At 36.7% G+C, this 17,205-nt stretch overlaps 1 protein-coding gene across 5 annotated transcripts in view; it reads right to left on the reverse strand.

The window, feature by feature from the left end:
* The window catches only part of TAF2 (TATA-box binding protein associated factor 2), a 98,277-nt gene that overhangs the window by 39,087 nt on the left and 41,985 nt on the right, over window positions 1–17,205 (reverse strand). For 3 of the 5 annotated variants that reach the window (XM_055349248.2, XM_055349246.2, XM_055349250.2), the window contains 7 exons: window positions 16,306–16,460; window positions 15,504–15,618; window positions 15,052–15,161; window positions 11,913–11,978; window positions 10,092–10,344; window positions 7,767–7,907; window positions 4,745–4,855 (listed from right to left, as the gene is read on the reverse strand). In XM_055349248.2, the coding sequence (XP_055205223.1) occupies window positions 4,745–4,855; window positions 7,767–7,907; window positions 10,092–10,344; window positions 11,913–11,978; window positions 15,052–15,161; window positions 15,504–15,618; window positions 16,306–16,460 (951 nt within the window). The remainder of the gene's footprint in view (window positions 1–4,744; window positions 4,856–7,766; window positions 7,908–10,091; window positions 10,345–11,912; window positions 11,979–15,051; window positions 15,162–15,503; window positions 15,619–16,305; window positions 16,461–17,205) is intronic. The other 2 variants (XM_055349247.2, XM_055349249.2) reach the window with 1 other exon arrangement.

The raw sequence follows: 17,205 nt of genomic DNA on the forward strand, positions 1-17,205 counted from the left end.
TACAAAGAAGTCTTAAGAGCTCAGTTTGCTGATAAGTTCCAAGTTAAAAGTTGATATACTTTCCATAACTTTCTAAATTCTAAATCAATCCCTCATTTCTTCAAGGCTACAATTATTTTCCCAACCCTTTCTCCCCATTCTTACTCCCCACCATCCTCTCTCAGATTTCTTAGACTTACAGAGGGTTAAATTTATATCTATATCCTCTTTGTACTTACATAATTTATACAATAATAGAAACTGGATTTATAGTAGGAGTTAAGATACTCACATCTTACGAGGTAAGTAAAAATATGAGGAAGATGGATCCATTTTCAAGAAATATGCCAAAAGTTACAAAAATAACTTCTAAAATAATGATCTTGAAACCTCTCAAATTCAATAAGCTCCCTCTCTATATATAGATTCTATAATTGACCACATATTCTTCCTCTCCTGTTCTTTCACCTCATCAACTTACAGCTCTCTCTAGATTCAACCTTTCCCAGGAAGCCTTTTCTGGCTTCCCCATCCTTAATTTGGGTTAATCCTTCCAAGCACTTCCTTAGCAGGTTAATTAACCTAATGTCATAATAATTGTCTTATTAAAAATATTGTTCTTGGCCAGGCGCGATGGCTCACGCCTGTAATCGCAGCACTTTGGGAGGCCGAAGCGGGTGGATCACGAGGTCAGGAGATCGAGACCATCCTGGCTAACATGGTGAAACCCTGTCTCTACTAAAAATACAAAAAATTAGCCGGGCGTGGTGGCGGGTGCCTGTAATCCCAGCTACTCGGGAGGCTGAGGCAGAAGAATGGCGTGAACCTGGCAGGCAGAGCTTGCAGTGAGCCAAGATCACGCCACTGCACCCTAGCCTGGGGGACAGATCGAGACTCCATCTCAAAAAAAAAAAAAAAAAAAAAAAAATTGATCTTTTGTATGTTTCTTTCACTACAGATTAAGCACCTGGAAAGATCATAAGTTACTCATCACAGTATCATCAAAACCTAGTATTAATGTCTATTAAATAAATGAACTTTAAGTGTCTGACTTAGAGAAAGATAACTAAAAGGTGTCTACTATTTTCCAGTATTTTATATATTTACTATGACATATAGGCTATTTACACACATAGACTGTCTACACCAAGCTTGTTCAACACAGCCCAGAACAGCTATGAATGTTCATAAACAAATTCATAAACTTCCTTAAAATATTGTGATTTTTTTGCAATTTTTTTTTTTTTTTTTTTTTTTAGCTCATCAGCTATCGTTAGTGTTAGTGTATTTTACGTGTGGCCCAACATAAGCCTTCTTCCAATGTGGACCAGGGAAGCCAAAAGATTGGACATCCCTGATTTACACGGAGAAAATTTCTTTACAAAACCACATACTGACCTGATTAGTAAAACTGGTCCTAAAATCCCAATCTTGGATTTCTTTAAAAGCAGCAGAGATAATGACTTCCCCTTATATGCTCTTAGTCTTGTTACAAAGCAAATAGCTGAACTAAATTACACATTTGGCTTCTTGTAGTTATAGTGTTCCATGAGATTTGAACCTGGTGTTATTAGAAAGAAACTCCAGCATCATATGAATAAATAGCTCATTAAAAAATTTCAATTTTAGTAGGATCCTCAGAGCTATTTTAATGCAATATACATGGTAAAAACAAACAAACAAAAAACCTCTAACAAAGCCTAACATGACAAAAAAAGGACTTTATTAAATATTAAAAAAAATTGGAGGCCAGGCGTGGTGGCTCACACCTGTAATACCAGCACTTTGGGAGGCCAAGGAGGGCGGATCACAAGGTCAAGAGAACGAGACCATCCTGGCCAACATGGTGAAACCCTGTCTCTACTAAAAAAATACAAAAATTAGCCAGGTGTGGCAGCTCGTGCCTGTAATCTCAGCTACTTAGGAGGCCGAGGCAGGAGAATCGCTTAAACTCGGGAGGCGGAGGTTGCAGGGAGCTGGAATTGTGCCACTGCACTCCAGCCTGGCAACAAAGTGAGATTCCATCTCAAAAAAAAAAAAAAATTGAAAATCAAATCCCCAAATCAAGCATCAGAGAGTAATTCAAAAAATAATAGTAATTATGTGTTTTGGGTACATTTGAGGGCTTCCTACAAGCAGACCAACACAATTTAAAGGTTGACTACAGCTGGGCATGGTGGCTCACGCCTGTAATCCTAGCACTTTGAGAGGCCGAGGCAGGCGAATCACTTGAGGTCAGGAGTTCGAGACCAGCCTGGCCAACATGGTGAAACCTCGTCTCTACTAAAAGTACAACAATTAGCTGGGCGTGGGGGTATGTGCCTATAGTCCCAGATACTTGGGAGGCTGAGGCAGGAGAATCGCTTGAACCTGGGAGGTGGAGGTTGCAGTGCACCGAGATCACGCCAGTGTACTCCAGTCTGGGTGACAGAGCGAGATTCCGTCTCAAAAAAGAATAATAAATAAATAAATAAAAAATAAACGTTGATTGCTGAAAAAACTTTAACGTGGTCCTGAAATTAGCAACTTTTAAGGGAAATAATGGGAAAAATAAATAGCCAGTTATACCATCCATCAGATAAAATTTCCCTGGGAACTACTTAGCCACCTATCTATTGAGTGAAATAAAACACTAGATGACTTATGTTAATTTAGTGTTACTAGATTTAGTTACCGGTTATTAGTTTTATTATTCTAATTTAGTATTAAATTACATGAAAATCTGAGCCATTTGAGCAAAACAATAATGAAAGAATAAAAAGCACATGCTTCCTAAAATTGGTATGCATAGACGAGCTTACTACTCATTAAAAAAGGTTGGACTATCATAACAAAGGCAACTAAAAGATAACCTTGGACTCCTATGTCCCTAATATGCCTTATTCTGGGAGAGACCAATGATCATACAGCCTATCAGAGATGTAGTCAACAGTATTAAACAATGGCAAGAAAAAATGAATTAATGTATTCTTTTACAATGTTAATTTTTAAAGGACTCTTTACGCTTAAATTATTTGAATGTTAAACTAAAGAGGCAATATTATTTTCTTGATTTTCATTAAAAAGTCATCTTTTAATAAACATGCCTGTGCTTTTTTTTTTTTTTTTTTTTAACTGTTGTAACGTTTTATTAAAAGTTTCATCAATTTGGCCGGGCACGGTGGCTCATGCCTGTACTCCCAGCACTTCGGAAGGCCGAGACGGGCGGATCACAAGGTCAGGAGATCGAAACCATCCTGGCTACCACAGTGAAACCCCGTCTCTACTAAAAATACAAAAAAAAAAAATTAGCCGGGAGTAGTGGCGGGTACCTGTAGTCCCAGCTATTCGGGAGGCTGAGGTAGGAGAATGGCGTAAACCAGGGAGATGGAGTTTGCAGTGAGCCGAGATCGCGCCACTGCACTCCAGCCTGGGCAACTGAGTGAGACTCCGTCTCAAAAAAAAGTTTCATCAATTTGATTTATCCTAACACTTACTTGTGTCTTTGTATGTGCTGTTCCTTCTGTCTAGAACAATCTTCCTACACTGGTCCTACTCATACTTTGGGAAAATCCTACTCATCTTCATGACTCAGTTTGAGGGTCACTACTTCCATACAAAACTTCCCTGAGTCTCTCCCTACATCCTTCAAAGTAGACACTATAGCTGACCGTCTCTCTATATATGTGGGTTCCATATCCATGGATTCTGCATCTGTGAATTCCACCAACCTCAGATCAAAATTTATTTGGGGAAGAAAAAGGAAGGTTGTGTCTGTACTGAACACGTATGGACTTTTTTCCTTGTCATTCTTTCTAAACAGTATAGTATTAACAATGATATATATGGCATTTACATTGTATTAGGTATTATAAGTAATCTAGAGATGATTTAAAAGTATATGAGAGAATGTGAATAGGTTATATGCAAATATTATATACCATTTATATAAAGAACTTCAACATTTATAGATTTTGGTATACAAAAAGGGGGTCCTGGAACCAATCCCCCATGGATATTGAGAGATGACTACACTTTGCATTCCCCTAGGGAATCATATATATTTCCATTGTATCAATTATCACATGTGACTGCTGATTGCTTACTTGTCTGATTTCCCTATCAGGTTGTATCCTTGATGGTGTAAAATCAGACTAATATAGAGCAGTTTTTTTAATGAATAAATAAAGTTCATTAAGACATCAACCATCTTTTCATTCCAGCTAACAGGGGACACTCTCTAGCACAGCATATATTCTTAAAAACATTTGCTGATTGTTGGAATGATAACAAGTAAGATGAAATAATTCTTGAAGCAGGACATCCAATTGCTATTTGCTAAATAAATGAATAAAGACACAATGGTAAAGAAAAGAAAAAGGTCAAATGAATCAAGGAACAAGTTAATCCCAATCGAGAACTCTTTTCTAGGTATCATTAGGTGAACAAAAAATAAATCAATGTAAATAAAATTGTGCTGTCAGGTTTTATCAAGTTTTAACTGGCTACCCCAAATCTGATGTACTACTCTCTCCACACTACAAGAGGTTTGAAGAACATTTAAAAACTAATCTTGTTTTTTATCCACTGGTTATTCTAATAAATCGTGTTTACATGCCTCTATCTCTAGAAATGTCAAGTACTGTGGACAGTCATCAAGTACGATGATTTTTATAGACTAAATATTTATTTAGAAACAAAATACCATTGGGTAGTTCTGTAATATTCATTAAGAAAATTATCTAAGACAACTGTTGTAGAAGATTTAAAAATAAAAGTACCTCACCTTATTTTTCCTGTTGTCATTGTACTTGATTAAGTCTAAAATAAACGTTAAGACTTCTTTAGGACAAAGATTATGAACATCTCTTAATAAAGCCATTGCAACTGGCATAGTCTACAAAAGAAAAAAAAGAACTTTTAAAAGCACAGAACCTAACTTTTTGTTACTACAATTCATTGAACTATAAATAGAAAAGGGTTACTCTTGGACTGACATAGATATCTGGATGGAGCCTAACACCTCCACACCCCAACCCCTCCCACTGACAACATATCTCAAAGCATTCTAACATAAGAGAAGAGCTGGGCAGGAAACTAAGGGAAGAGTTCCATGACTGCACATCACTCTGTAGGCTATGTGCCTTAGCCTTCATTTGCTGGAGGAAATATATGTGATGTAAATTATATAAATTCACTTCTATGTGATACAGTGGAAAAGGCACAGATTTTAGAATTACTTCTGTGTGATACAGTGGAAAAGGTACAGATTTTAGCATTAGATGGACCATTATTCAACTCCTAAGCTCTACTACCTTCTGTGCTAAGTGCCTTTAGCTCGTTGCCTATTGAGTAGGAGCCTCATTTCCTCACAACCATTTTCAGGAATAAACGATATAAGTAGGTGGAGCCAACCTTCAGTCTTAGAACAAATTGATTGTCCCAACACCTAATCCTCAGGAACACCCAATCCTCAACCTAAGGACAAAATGGTAAATTATCTGAAATGCAGCCTAATTTTTCTCTTTCCAAATTTTCATAGGCAACATTTTTAAGAATGTAGAAACATGACTTATACACACTGGTTAACTCTATCAGTAAAACAAAGCTAATTAAATGCTAGGCAGGACTACAGATGCATAGACATCTCAGTCTTTAGCACATGGCGAGATATGGACTAGCCCCTCTTCTTACTCAAAATAACTATACCCTCTAAAATGGAGGTCAGAAAGGAAAACGGCTCATTTTCTTGCTTGAAGAAGCAGAGATAACAAGAGCAACAACAGTCAGTTTTAGTACTATAGGAACAACTGAGGGAAAGGCGCTTTTCCATAGAAATACCTGTCTTACGCCTTTTCTGCCCTTTGAGACTCAAGTTTCATTTAGGCACCAATCTCTCTCTCTCCCCTGTCCACCAGAAGTATTACCAGAAAGGTGAATTGGTATAAAAGCATTGACTTTCCAATTTTTTTGACAGTAGCTAACAGGAAAAACTACATTTTATAACACAACCTAAGACACACACACACACACACACTTCAGATGCAACGTATACAAATTTAAAAGTGAACCCCAAATGCCTTATATTGAATACTACCTATTCTGTTTTATTTAAAAAAAAAATAGAAATAGAAATAAAAACTACACTGATTTCATGATCCCTTCACTAATGGTTCATAACTCCAATTTGAAACATTGACCTAAGCTACTTGAAAGCACAGTGGCATCATGAGACAGATATATCAGGTGGACACAGAAATTAACTTGCTTCTATACCATAAATTCATGAAATGGTAATACAGAGCAGTTCTTAAAAAACAAAATAACAGGATGCCACAGACTTCTTTGATCACACCATTATTACCTTTCCCAAAACCTGGATCATCCTGAATCTGTCCTGATTAGATTTACTATAAATACATTCTGGCTTCCACCACTCTCAAAAGGCACCCCAATGCTGCTGTGCAACCTACTTCTTTTCCATCGCAAATAAATTTCAACTTGCCTAACATTCCCCTCAACACCTATCTTTTCACTTGTTTTTAATCTACATTCCACCTGCCTCAAAAAAAGGAATGTTGTTTTCTAAAATTTACTTCCTTAATGTGCCCCACCCTCTAACACTTCCAGAACTTGCTCAGCCTTCTCTATTTACTTTCTCCCACCTGACTATTCCATCTCTGCCTCTTCACTGGCTCTTTTCCCTGTGTCATACATGCCTCAAGTTTGTTCTTCCCCTGTACAAAACAAACCCAAGAAGTCCTTTTCTCAACCTTGCTTCATCCTCAACATAGTATCCGTTCTTATATCTTTGACTAAAATCTTGAAAGAATAGGCTTCATTAGTTCTCTCTACTTCAACTTCACTCCTCCTTTCTAGTTCAATCTAGTTAATCTGATCTCTGCCTTCATTATTATGAAATTACTAAAAAAATACTCTATGTATGATATCCAAATAGCCCAAATGCTGACCATCCTGTCATTCCCATATCCTTTCCTAAAACAATGACTCTAACCACCACTTTCTAAAAATTCCACTTATAGAAAACTTAATATAAGCGTAGTATAAAACACTTTACATACTTGATCTTAATTCCAAAAAAGACAAATTTTAAAGTGAGGTGCAGAAGGTTAAGAAACTTATGCAAACTGCTAGTGAGTAGTGGACTGGGACTAAAACTAGAGCTCTATGCTGTGCTGTCTCTGACTCAGATGTGCTGTCCACATTCTACGACTGCCAATCGAAGGGCTTACTCACTTCTCCATCCCCCAGGTAACCAACCAAAAAGGCAAATTAAACATTTCTGGACACTTTAATATTAATGTGGCCAATGAGTTACTTGCACACACATCACAAAATCAATAATCACTTAATCAAAGTTTGGAAAAATGTTTAAAAGTAAAAAAAGAGGCTGGGCGCGGTGGCTCACACCTGTAATCCCAGCACTTTGGGAGGCCGAGGTGGGCGGATCACAAGGTCAGGAGATCGAAACCATCCTGGCTAACACGGTGAAACCCCATCTCTACTAAAAATACAAAAAATTAGCCAGGCGTGGTGGTGAGCGCCTGTAGTCCCAGCTATTCGGGAGGCTGAGGCAGGAGAATGGCGTGAACCCGGGAGGCGGAGCTTGCAGTGAGCAGAGCTTGCGCCACTGTATTCCAGCCTGGGCGACAGAGTGAGACTCTGTCTCAAAAAAAAAAAAAAAAAAGAATGGAGGCAAAGAAAGTAAACACATCTATTATTTGAACAGTCTCCAACTTAAACTGAAATATATAAAAACCATGAGAAAATTAGAAAGTAAACTGTACCTTCTGTAGAAAATAGCTTTGAAAGCTCATAAAGTTGTTTGTTTTCACAATGTTTGGACAACTTTTACAACAAAACATCCTAGTGAAGAGTGACTTCATGGCTGGTGGTCCTGTCCATGTGCTCACCATTGAATTTGCAATCTGCAAATAATTAGAAAACAAAGTAATTTCCATTACCAATGCAAACATACTTTAAAATAAAACAGCTTCTTAAAAGTTATCAATACTACAACTGGATTGGGTTTTCAACAACTTCACTTCTCAGAAATTTATAACAATTTAGCATTTTATCACCATTTCCAAGAAATTATACAAACTCACCCTGCAAAAAAGTTCTTTTTCCAGCCAGGCATGGTGGCTCACACCTGTAATCCCAGCACTTTGGGAAGCCGAGGCGGGTGAATCACCTGAGGTCAGGAGTTCAAGACCAGCCTGGCCAACATGGTGAAACCCCATCTATACAAAAATACAAAATAAATTAGCCGGGCATGATGGCGGGTGCCTGTAATCCCAGCTACTTGGGAGGCTGATGTGGGAGAACTGCTTGACTCAGGACGGGGAGGGGGAGGTTGCAGTGAGCCAAGATGGCACCATCGCACTCCACCCTGGGTGACAGACTCTCTCCAAAAAAAAAAATTATCTTTCCTCTTTTTTTTTTTTTGGAGATGGAGTCTCGTTCTATCGCTCAGGCTATGGTGCGATCATGGCTCACTGCAACCTCTGCCTCCCGGGCTCCAGAGATTCTCCTGCTTCAGCCTCCTGAGTAGCTGGAACTACAGGTGCAGACAACCACACCTGGCTAATTTTTGTATTTTTGGTAGAGATGGGGTTTCACCATGTAGGCCAGGTTGGTCTTGAACTATTGACCTCAAGTGATCTGCCTGCCTCGGACTCCCAAAGTGTTAGGATTACAGGCGTGAGCCACTGCACTCGGCCGAAAAAATTCTTACATGTATTTATAATTATTTTCTACAAGTTAATTTCTAAATGGCAGTATTAAGTTTTAGAAAAATATGTATGCAAAAGACTTATATTTTGAATAGTCTGTCTTTATTCGTTTAGACAGATATAATTCTAATATTTTAACCTTATGAGACAGAAACGTCATCATGAATTTTAAATAAGGTTTTTCAATCTACCCTAACTGAACCAGAAGCCAAATACAGTGCTACTATTTAAGGCTGTAAGCATGCTTTACAAAAGTATATCTTGCTTTACCCTATGTCTTGCTATTGATATTTTTAGGGTATATAAAAATCATGCCCCAAAAAATGAAATTATGATTAAATAACATATTCTACAATTTTATAGACCTGCTAAGATTTTAGCATACAGGGATCACAAAGATCTTTATAGAAACAATGAAATTATATCTTCTGCAGATGGTTTTATCAAAGAAAATCACTGCTTTCTCATATATCTGAGAACATAGGAATTCAACTACTCACTTATTATCATTAAAAATAAATCAAAACCATTATTAACTTGTTGAAATATAGGACAAATGGATTTAACAGTGAGGAAGGCAAGAGTCACTAAATGGAAAATGAACCTATTATCAAGTTTTTAAAAAATACCTGGAAAACATTATTTCTGGACAAAGTTTTGTCTGCATTTTTCTGATTTTCATTTGTTCTACCTTCAGATAATTTGCATCTAAAAAACATATTTGGTTTTCTTAATTAACTTTTCTAGAATATGATAGTCTACCATTTTAAGTTACTTATCACTAATACCAATTTATAAACTCAAATCAACGTGAATAATTATTACAGTGGGATAATTAAGATTAATCAATCAATCAAGCACAGTGGAGCATGGTGGCACATGCCTGTAATCCCAGCTGTGTTGGGGGCTGAGGCAGGAGTATCACTCAGGCTCAAGGGTTCGAGACCAGCCTGGGCAACATTGTGAGATCTTGTCTTTATTTAAAAAAACAAAATACACACACCCACAGACACACACACACACACAGAGATTTCATGTACTACAATGTAAAACATCACTCAAACCAAGGAATTGCTCACCAAATATATTCTTCGCTTTAAAAATGTGGTTGGCAATTCAACAAAATGGTGAAAATTCTCTTTGATTTTTAAAATCTAACTTTTCATTTTGACAATTATAAAATTATTCTGCATATCTATTTTCAGGTCAAAACATGTTTCTTTCAAAACAGTCCTATTAATTTAAAAGCATTTTGGCAAAAGCTTTCAAAGAATCAGCTACCAAGTAAATGTAAAGACTAGGTGAATTTTAATTCATTTTCAGAGATATAAAAAATATATACAATAGTCATTTCCTTTATGCTACATATAATCTCACCTTTGCAAGACAGAAGCAAGCTGACATTCTTACTCTGTAGAAACACTGCTCTTGTTCTAATATATCAGTGAGTGCAAGCCGAGATGCTGGAGTTGGGAATTTTTCCAAAGCCAAAATGGATTCCTGCTGTGCAACAACATCTCTCTCATAGCGGAGCTGATACTGCCACATAAAATCAGCTTGCTCAAATTCTACCTTCCTCAATACTGACATATCTGGGTCTATCCTTATCCACAGCAAAGGGGAATCAGCACTGCAAGAAAATACAATTTTCTTTTTAATTTAATTTTTAAACTTATAATCTATATATTTAGAAAATAAATACAAAGCATTTATTAACCAGGTTTCCTTTTAGATGTAGTATTCAAGACTGCCTGGAGTTTTACTGTATTCATTTTTTTAAACTGCACTGACAAATTTCTCATTATGTTTAACATATGTCAACTTTCTCACAATGTCTGATCTATATCAATCTTGCTAAAAAGATACTCAAAAATAAGAAAATATTAATTGTCTTTTACAAAGGACACTGAATCTCTCATTTCCCATCCGAAATTATTTTGGTGATTTTGATTTGTGATTATATGAGGCAAAAAAAGAATGAGATGAATTTCTTAATTTGTTTAGCTGACTTAAGACTTTTTAAAAATACTAGACTCACGATCGCCTTTTTCAAACAGCAAGTTCTGAAATCATAATTTGGAGGTATATCACAAATTTATTTTCATGTATTTCTCAAAGTAACAAACACAGTTTAAAAAATCTAGTCTATGTCGACACCTTCATCAAAAGAACACCACCTGTAATATTAATTCAAATTCAGCAAATATTATTGTGTGCTTACTACAGGCAGAGTACTTGCTATGGAAAAATCAAAATTAGCACTGATCTCAGCCAGGTGCAATGGCTCATGTCTGTAACCCCAGCACTTTGGGAGGTTGAGGCGGGTGGATCACTTGAGGTCAGGAGTTCAAGACCAGCCTGGCCAACAAAGCGAAACCCCATCTCTACTAACAATACAAAAATTAGCCAGGCATGGTGGCATGCAGCCAGGCATGCAGTGAGCCGAGATGGAGCCACTGCACTCCAGCCTGGGCAACCAAGCAAGACTCTTGTCTCAAAAAAAAATTAACACTGATTTTGAAGGGCAAACAAACATAATCTGTATATAAACAGCAGTGATAATCTGGCAATCAAGTTAGTAAATAATTACAGAGGTTTTATAAAAAATATACAGGTACAGAATGGGCAAAATTAGAAAGTTTGAGCTGTATCACATTTAAAAATAAAACACTGTCCATCAATAAATATTACCACATAAAGTTTAGAACAGTGGTTTTTAAATTGTTTTGCAAGCATAGGGAGACTTAAGGCACCCAAGACCTTTGTTCTAAGGACAAAGAATCAATATCACCCGGGAGCTCATGAGAAATGCAAACTATCAGGCCTCATTAGTGTAGTACTGGATCAGAAACTGCATTTTGGGAAGGTCCCCAACTGATTCACATGCACATTATAGTCTGAGCACTGCTCTAGAGGCCACAAAGAGAGAATAAGAAAGCTGCCTAATCAAAGTTGTGCTCACCCCTCAACCATAATGCATTTCCTCTTAATTTCACCTAGGCCCTGGCAGACTTACTTTTTATCTCTGATTAGTTATGATTTTACATAAACTGTTTTAACATAGGGTTTCTATTAAATTAAAAAAATGTTAAATCACTCATTTGGAGGACAGTTACACACTTTTAAGTATGCACAACAAAGTAGACAGATGAGAATGCAGAAAGTATTATAACCTTATATTTAAGTTAACTAACTTACTCCATTGCAGAAAGATCCATGTCAACTTCTTCTCCATTCATCAGTGGGATTTTTTTCTTTTTATTCCTACATTTAAGAAAAAGTAGGTTGGAAAATTGTGAGATTTCTAATTCTGAATGGACATTAACAGCAGCTAAAATTCAAATAAAGGATTTCACACAACATTGAAAGCTATCCTTAGGAAAAATGGCTATCAAATGTAATAAAATTTAAATAGAACAAAGTCTGTTTATTTTAAAGCTGGTGGGAATGAAGTAAACATCAAATTATTTTCCTGATCAAATGTTAACAAGAAGCATGAATATATAATAAAATGTCAACCTAAAACATATATTCCAAGAACCGATAGCTGCAATTTTGTATAGAAAAGGGGATATATCAATAAAGAAAACTCTTAAATAGAAAAAGGATCAGGCTTGAAATGGGATACAAATAATTCTGAGCTGTCAGCTGCATATATGCAAGGTTCTGTCCTATATGAATTAGCTAATAAAATATCTTAAGAGTATTGATCAATATGTAGAACCAATTAATACACACAAGGTTCAAGATAAGCAAAAACAAAAGCAACAGTTTTTATGTTAACTGGGGAAGGGCAAATAAAAACAGGAACAGAGAAAACTTTTCCTGTGTTCCTCATACCAAAGAATACTCCAAATGACATTCTGTTATTACAGAGAAAAAAACCTGAGAATAGCAATCAAATGTTACCAATTTCCAAGGTGGATAGGACAAAAAGAAGTAAGAATCTCACTCTGATTTAAGAAAGCATTTTCTCAGAGTAAGAATGACTGTAAGAAGATTTCAGAATCAAGTTCCTTAAAAGACTTCAAAGTCAACAGACACTCTCATCTATCTGAGTGAACTAAACACAGTCATGAGTATAATACAACTTCTGTTCCTGAAAGTTCGTATTTCTCCAGCAAAGCACAGATATGTTCTCATCTCTCACTGTTCAGAATACATACTAATTGTTGTGTTAAATAAGGGGTAAATGAAGAATATATTAAAGAAAAGTGGCAATTTGCCTTTGAAATACATCAAGAATGTTCTGAAGGGGCATGCTGATATAGAGAAAAAAGAGAAAAAGACATAGTAAGCAAGATGCAGAGGCTTTTCATGACATATTCAGTTCTTTCCCTTCAATCACCATTTTTCTAATATTTCCTGTAGGTATTAATCCAACAAGACTAATAAGAATGAACCTATTTGTCTTGAATTTTTTTCTAGTACCAAAAACTAAAACTTCCATTCTAGCTCCTCGGCCTCTACCTTCCAACAAAATGAGGATTCTTAAAACTAAATGTTAAAAATTCTTATAAAAATGTCATCAAGAAGGCAAGCAAACAAAGAATGTTTGGTAATACTAACTGGAAGTAAAATGAGGAAAAAAAGATACCTGATAACATGTTCTCTACCTAAAAAATTAGGTATACATAGGCCGGGCATGGTAGCTCACACCTGTAATCCCAGCATTTTGGGGGGCCGAGGTGGGCAGATCATCTGAGGTCAGGAGTTCCAGACCAGCCTGGCTAACATGGTGAAACCGTGTCTCTACTAAAAATACAAAAAGTAGCGGGGCATGGTGGCAGGCACCTGTAATCCCTGCTACTCAGAAGGCTGACGCAGGAGAATTGCTTGAACCGGGAGGCGGAGGTTGCAATGAGCTGAGATCGTGCCACTGCACTCCAGACTGGGTGACAGAGCAAGACTCTGTCTAAAAAAATTAGGTACACCTAAAACCACAAAAACCCTAGAAGAAAACCTAGGCAATACCATTCAGGACATAGGCATGGGCAAAGACTTTAGGACTAAACACCAAAAGCATTGGCAACAAAAGTCAAAATTGACAAATGGGATCTAATGAAACTAAAGAGCTTCTGCACAGTTAAAGAAGCTACCATCAGAGTGAACAGGCAACCTACAGAATTGGAAAAATTTTTGCAATCTATCCATCTGACAAAGGGCTGATATCCAGAATCTACAAGGAACTTAAAGTTACAAGAAAAAAACCAACCCCAGGGGAGGGATAGCTTTAGGAGACATACCTAATGCTAAATGACGTGTTAATGGGTGCAGCATACCAGCATGGCACATATATACATATGTAACTAACCCGCACATTGTGCACATGTACCCTAAAACTTAAAGTATAATAATAATAAAATAAAAAACAAAAACAAAAACAAACAAACAAAAAAAAACCCAACCCCATCAAAAAGTGGGTTAAGGATATGAACAGACACTTCTCAAAAGAAGACATTTATGCGGCAACAAACACATGAAAAAAAGCTCATCATCACTGGTCATTAGAGAAATGCAAATCAAAACCACAATGAGATACCATCTCACGCCAGTTAGAACGGCAATCATTAAAAAGTTAGGAAACAACACATGCTGGAGACGATGTGGAGAAATAGGAATGCTTTTACACTGTTGGTGGAAGTGTAAATTAGTTCAACCATTGTGGAAGACAGTGTGGCAATTCCTCAAGGATCTAGAACCAGAAATACTATTTGACCCAGAAATCCCATTACTGGGTATTACCCAAAGGATTATAAATCATTCTCCTATAAAGACACATGCACAAATATGTTTATTGCAGCACTGTTCACAATAGCCAAGACTTGGAACCAACCCAAATGCCCATCAATGATAAACTGGATAAAGAAAATGTGGCACATATACACCATAGCATACTATGCAGCCATAAAAAAGAATGAGTTCATGTCCTTTGCAGGGACATGGATGAAGCTGGAAACCATCATTCTCAGCAAACGAACACAGGAACAGAAAACCAAACACTCCATGTTCTCACTCATAAGTGGGAATTGAACAATGAGAACACATGGACACAGGGAGGGGAACATCACACACCGGGGCCTGTCAGGAGGTGGGGGGCTAGGGGAAGGAGAGCATTAGGAGAAGTACCTAATGTAGATGACGGGTTTATGGGTGCAGCAAACCACCATGGCATGTGTACACCTATGTAACAAACCTGCATGTTCTGCACGTGTATCCCACAACTTAAAGTATAATTTAAAAAAAATTAGGTATACAAGAGAATTTTTATTTTGGCATTTTAGTCTGTGAGATTTGTAGTTTAACTTTCAATTTATAGTTATTATGTAATGCCTACCTTCTACTTTTGGAATGGCAGGGTATATCATGTTTAAGGCTGTTTTCTTCAATTTGCAGTGTATGGTTGAAGGATCCATCTAACTCCTGCACTGTCACTTTAAGTGGTCCCTTTTAAAAAAAAAACGTACTGTTCAGAGATGTGATTTAAAAAATACCAATATGTATGCTTATGTGTACAGAGAAATATAAATCAAGATATAAAATATTACACAAAATGAGTATCTGGAGACCTAGATAGGCAATTGGTGCCAAAGAGGGCAACTGGAAGATTCTGAGTTCCCAGAAATCTCTGTACTTCCTCTTCCCTTCTTTGACAAAGTCAATGTTTTCTCAATTTATCCACTTCAAACAAAATCTCATTAATTTCTAAGTAGTAACCCATCCCTAAGTCCCTCTTCTATTGAAACTGAGGAGATAGCAGTACAAAGGCGATTTTGGAAAAAGACTTACCACGTATTTCTGAGTTCCAGGAGATGTATAGTCCTGTTTTATTTCCAGTTCCAAGACATTTCGTTTTCTATTAAATGCAAAACTTCCATAAAATTTTACCACTCCACTCTGATCTCTGAAGAATTGTAAAGGAAAGTTTACATACTGAAACGAATATGTACTAAACAAAGTAAGTTATCCATCACGGTATTAATAATTTTCAAGTGCATTCCCACCAGTTCAAAGTTTGAGAGCACACTCTACAGTAAACCAGGTGGCAAAGTATTCAAAGTACTTGTGAAAAATGCTTTCCCAGATTTAAATAAAATTTCTGAAACACTGACAAATTTGTGTTTTGAAAGAAGCAGAACCACTATACAAAGTTATTAATAGTGTTTTAAAGTGAAAAATGCAAAAACTGCAAAATTCCAAGATACCACTCAAATTGCGCCAACCCCTAATCACATCCACAAGTCACTAAACTACCGCACCTCACAAGTAATCCTACAGGTCTGTCTGGTAGATTACTTACCTATCCTATCATCAAACCAATTTTTTTACTCACATATTCTTTACTCACTAGAAAGTACTTTAAAATATGCCAAACTTTACAAATATAAACATACATGTGTGTGCATCTTAATGTCTAGTAGGCATCTTAGATGAAACAATTCACAGTTCATCATTATTTCTACCACTGTTTAGAAATATAAACAGTTCATACTTCCTTGAGTCCCCCTCAAACCTCTCTTCTTCCATCTTCCCCTTGCACACATACCTTATTCCCTTCCCCACTTTGTTGAACTGCTATTGAAAAGGATACACCCACTGCTTTATTAACGGCTGAATATCTTTGCCAGAGACATTTGAAATGGATTTCAAAAACCCAGACGTGGAAACCAACATCTGACTCCACATATGTGACTGGAACTTCTGAGATGAAGCAGTACTAGCCAGACTTAGCAGTTTATTGAAAACCTGTAAGGATAAAATCATTTAGTAAATTCACATAACAGATTCTTTTCAATTATATAGAATACTCACTTTGCATTATAACTTTATTGTAGTCAATTATAGAAGACAATAATTTCACTATTTATTACACAGATTATTCTAAAGACTACTAGCAATAGAAATATGCAAAGATATAAGCAGCCAGAATACAAAACCATTCTTCATATAAACATTATTGAATGTTAATGATGTACTGAATAATATTAAGAATTATAGTAAGAATAATATATAATACCTATAATTTGTTGTAGTTTATATAGAAACTAGAAATTAAGAAGCTAATGATACTCATCAGGATTTATACCACTCCAAAGCTTGAGTGGCTCTTTATGGACCATCTCTCTTTTAACGTTTCTGTTCTTCATTCTAAAGGCCAGGTGCGGTGGCTCATGCCTGTAATCCTAGCACTTTGAGAGACCAAGGTAAGTGGGTAGCTTGAGCCCAGGAGTTTGAGATCAGACTGGGCAACATAGTGAAACCCCATCTCTACAAACAATACAAAAATTAGTCAGGCACGATGGTGCATGCTTGTAGTCCCGGCAACTCAGGAGGCTGAGAGAGATGAGAGGATCCCTTGAGCCTGGGAGGTCAAGGCTGCAGTGGGCCGTGACTGCACCACTGCACTCCAGCCTGGGTGACAGAGTGAGACCCTATCTCAAAAACAAAACAAAACAAAACAAAAAAAGGCAAGGTGAAGGACAGAAAGATT

The sequence above is a fragment of the Gorilla gorilla genome, chromosome 7 (assembly GCF_029281585.2).
Source record: "Gorilla gorilla gorilla isolate KB3781 chromosome 7, NHGRI_mGorGor1-v2.1_pri, whole genome shotgun sequence".
Classification (NCBI taxonomy): Eukaryota; Metazoa; Chordata; class Mammalia; order Primates; family Hominidae; genus Gorilla; species Gorilla gorilla.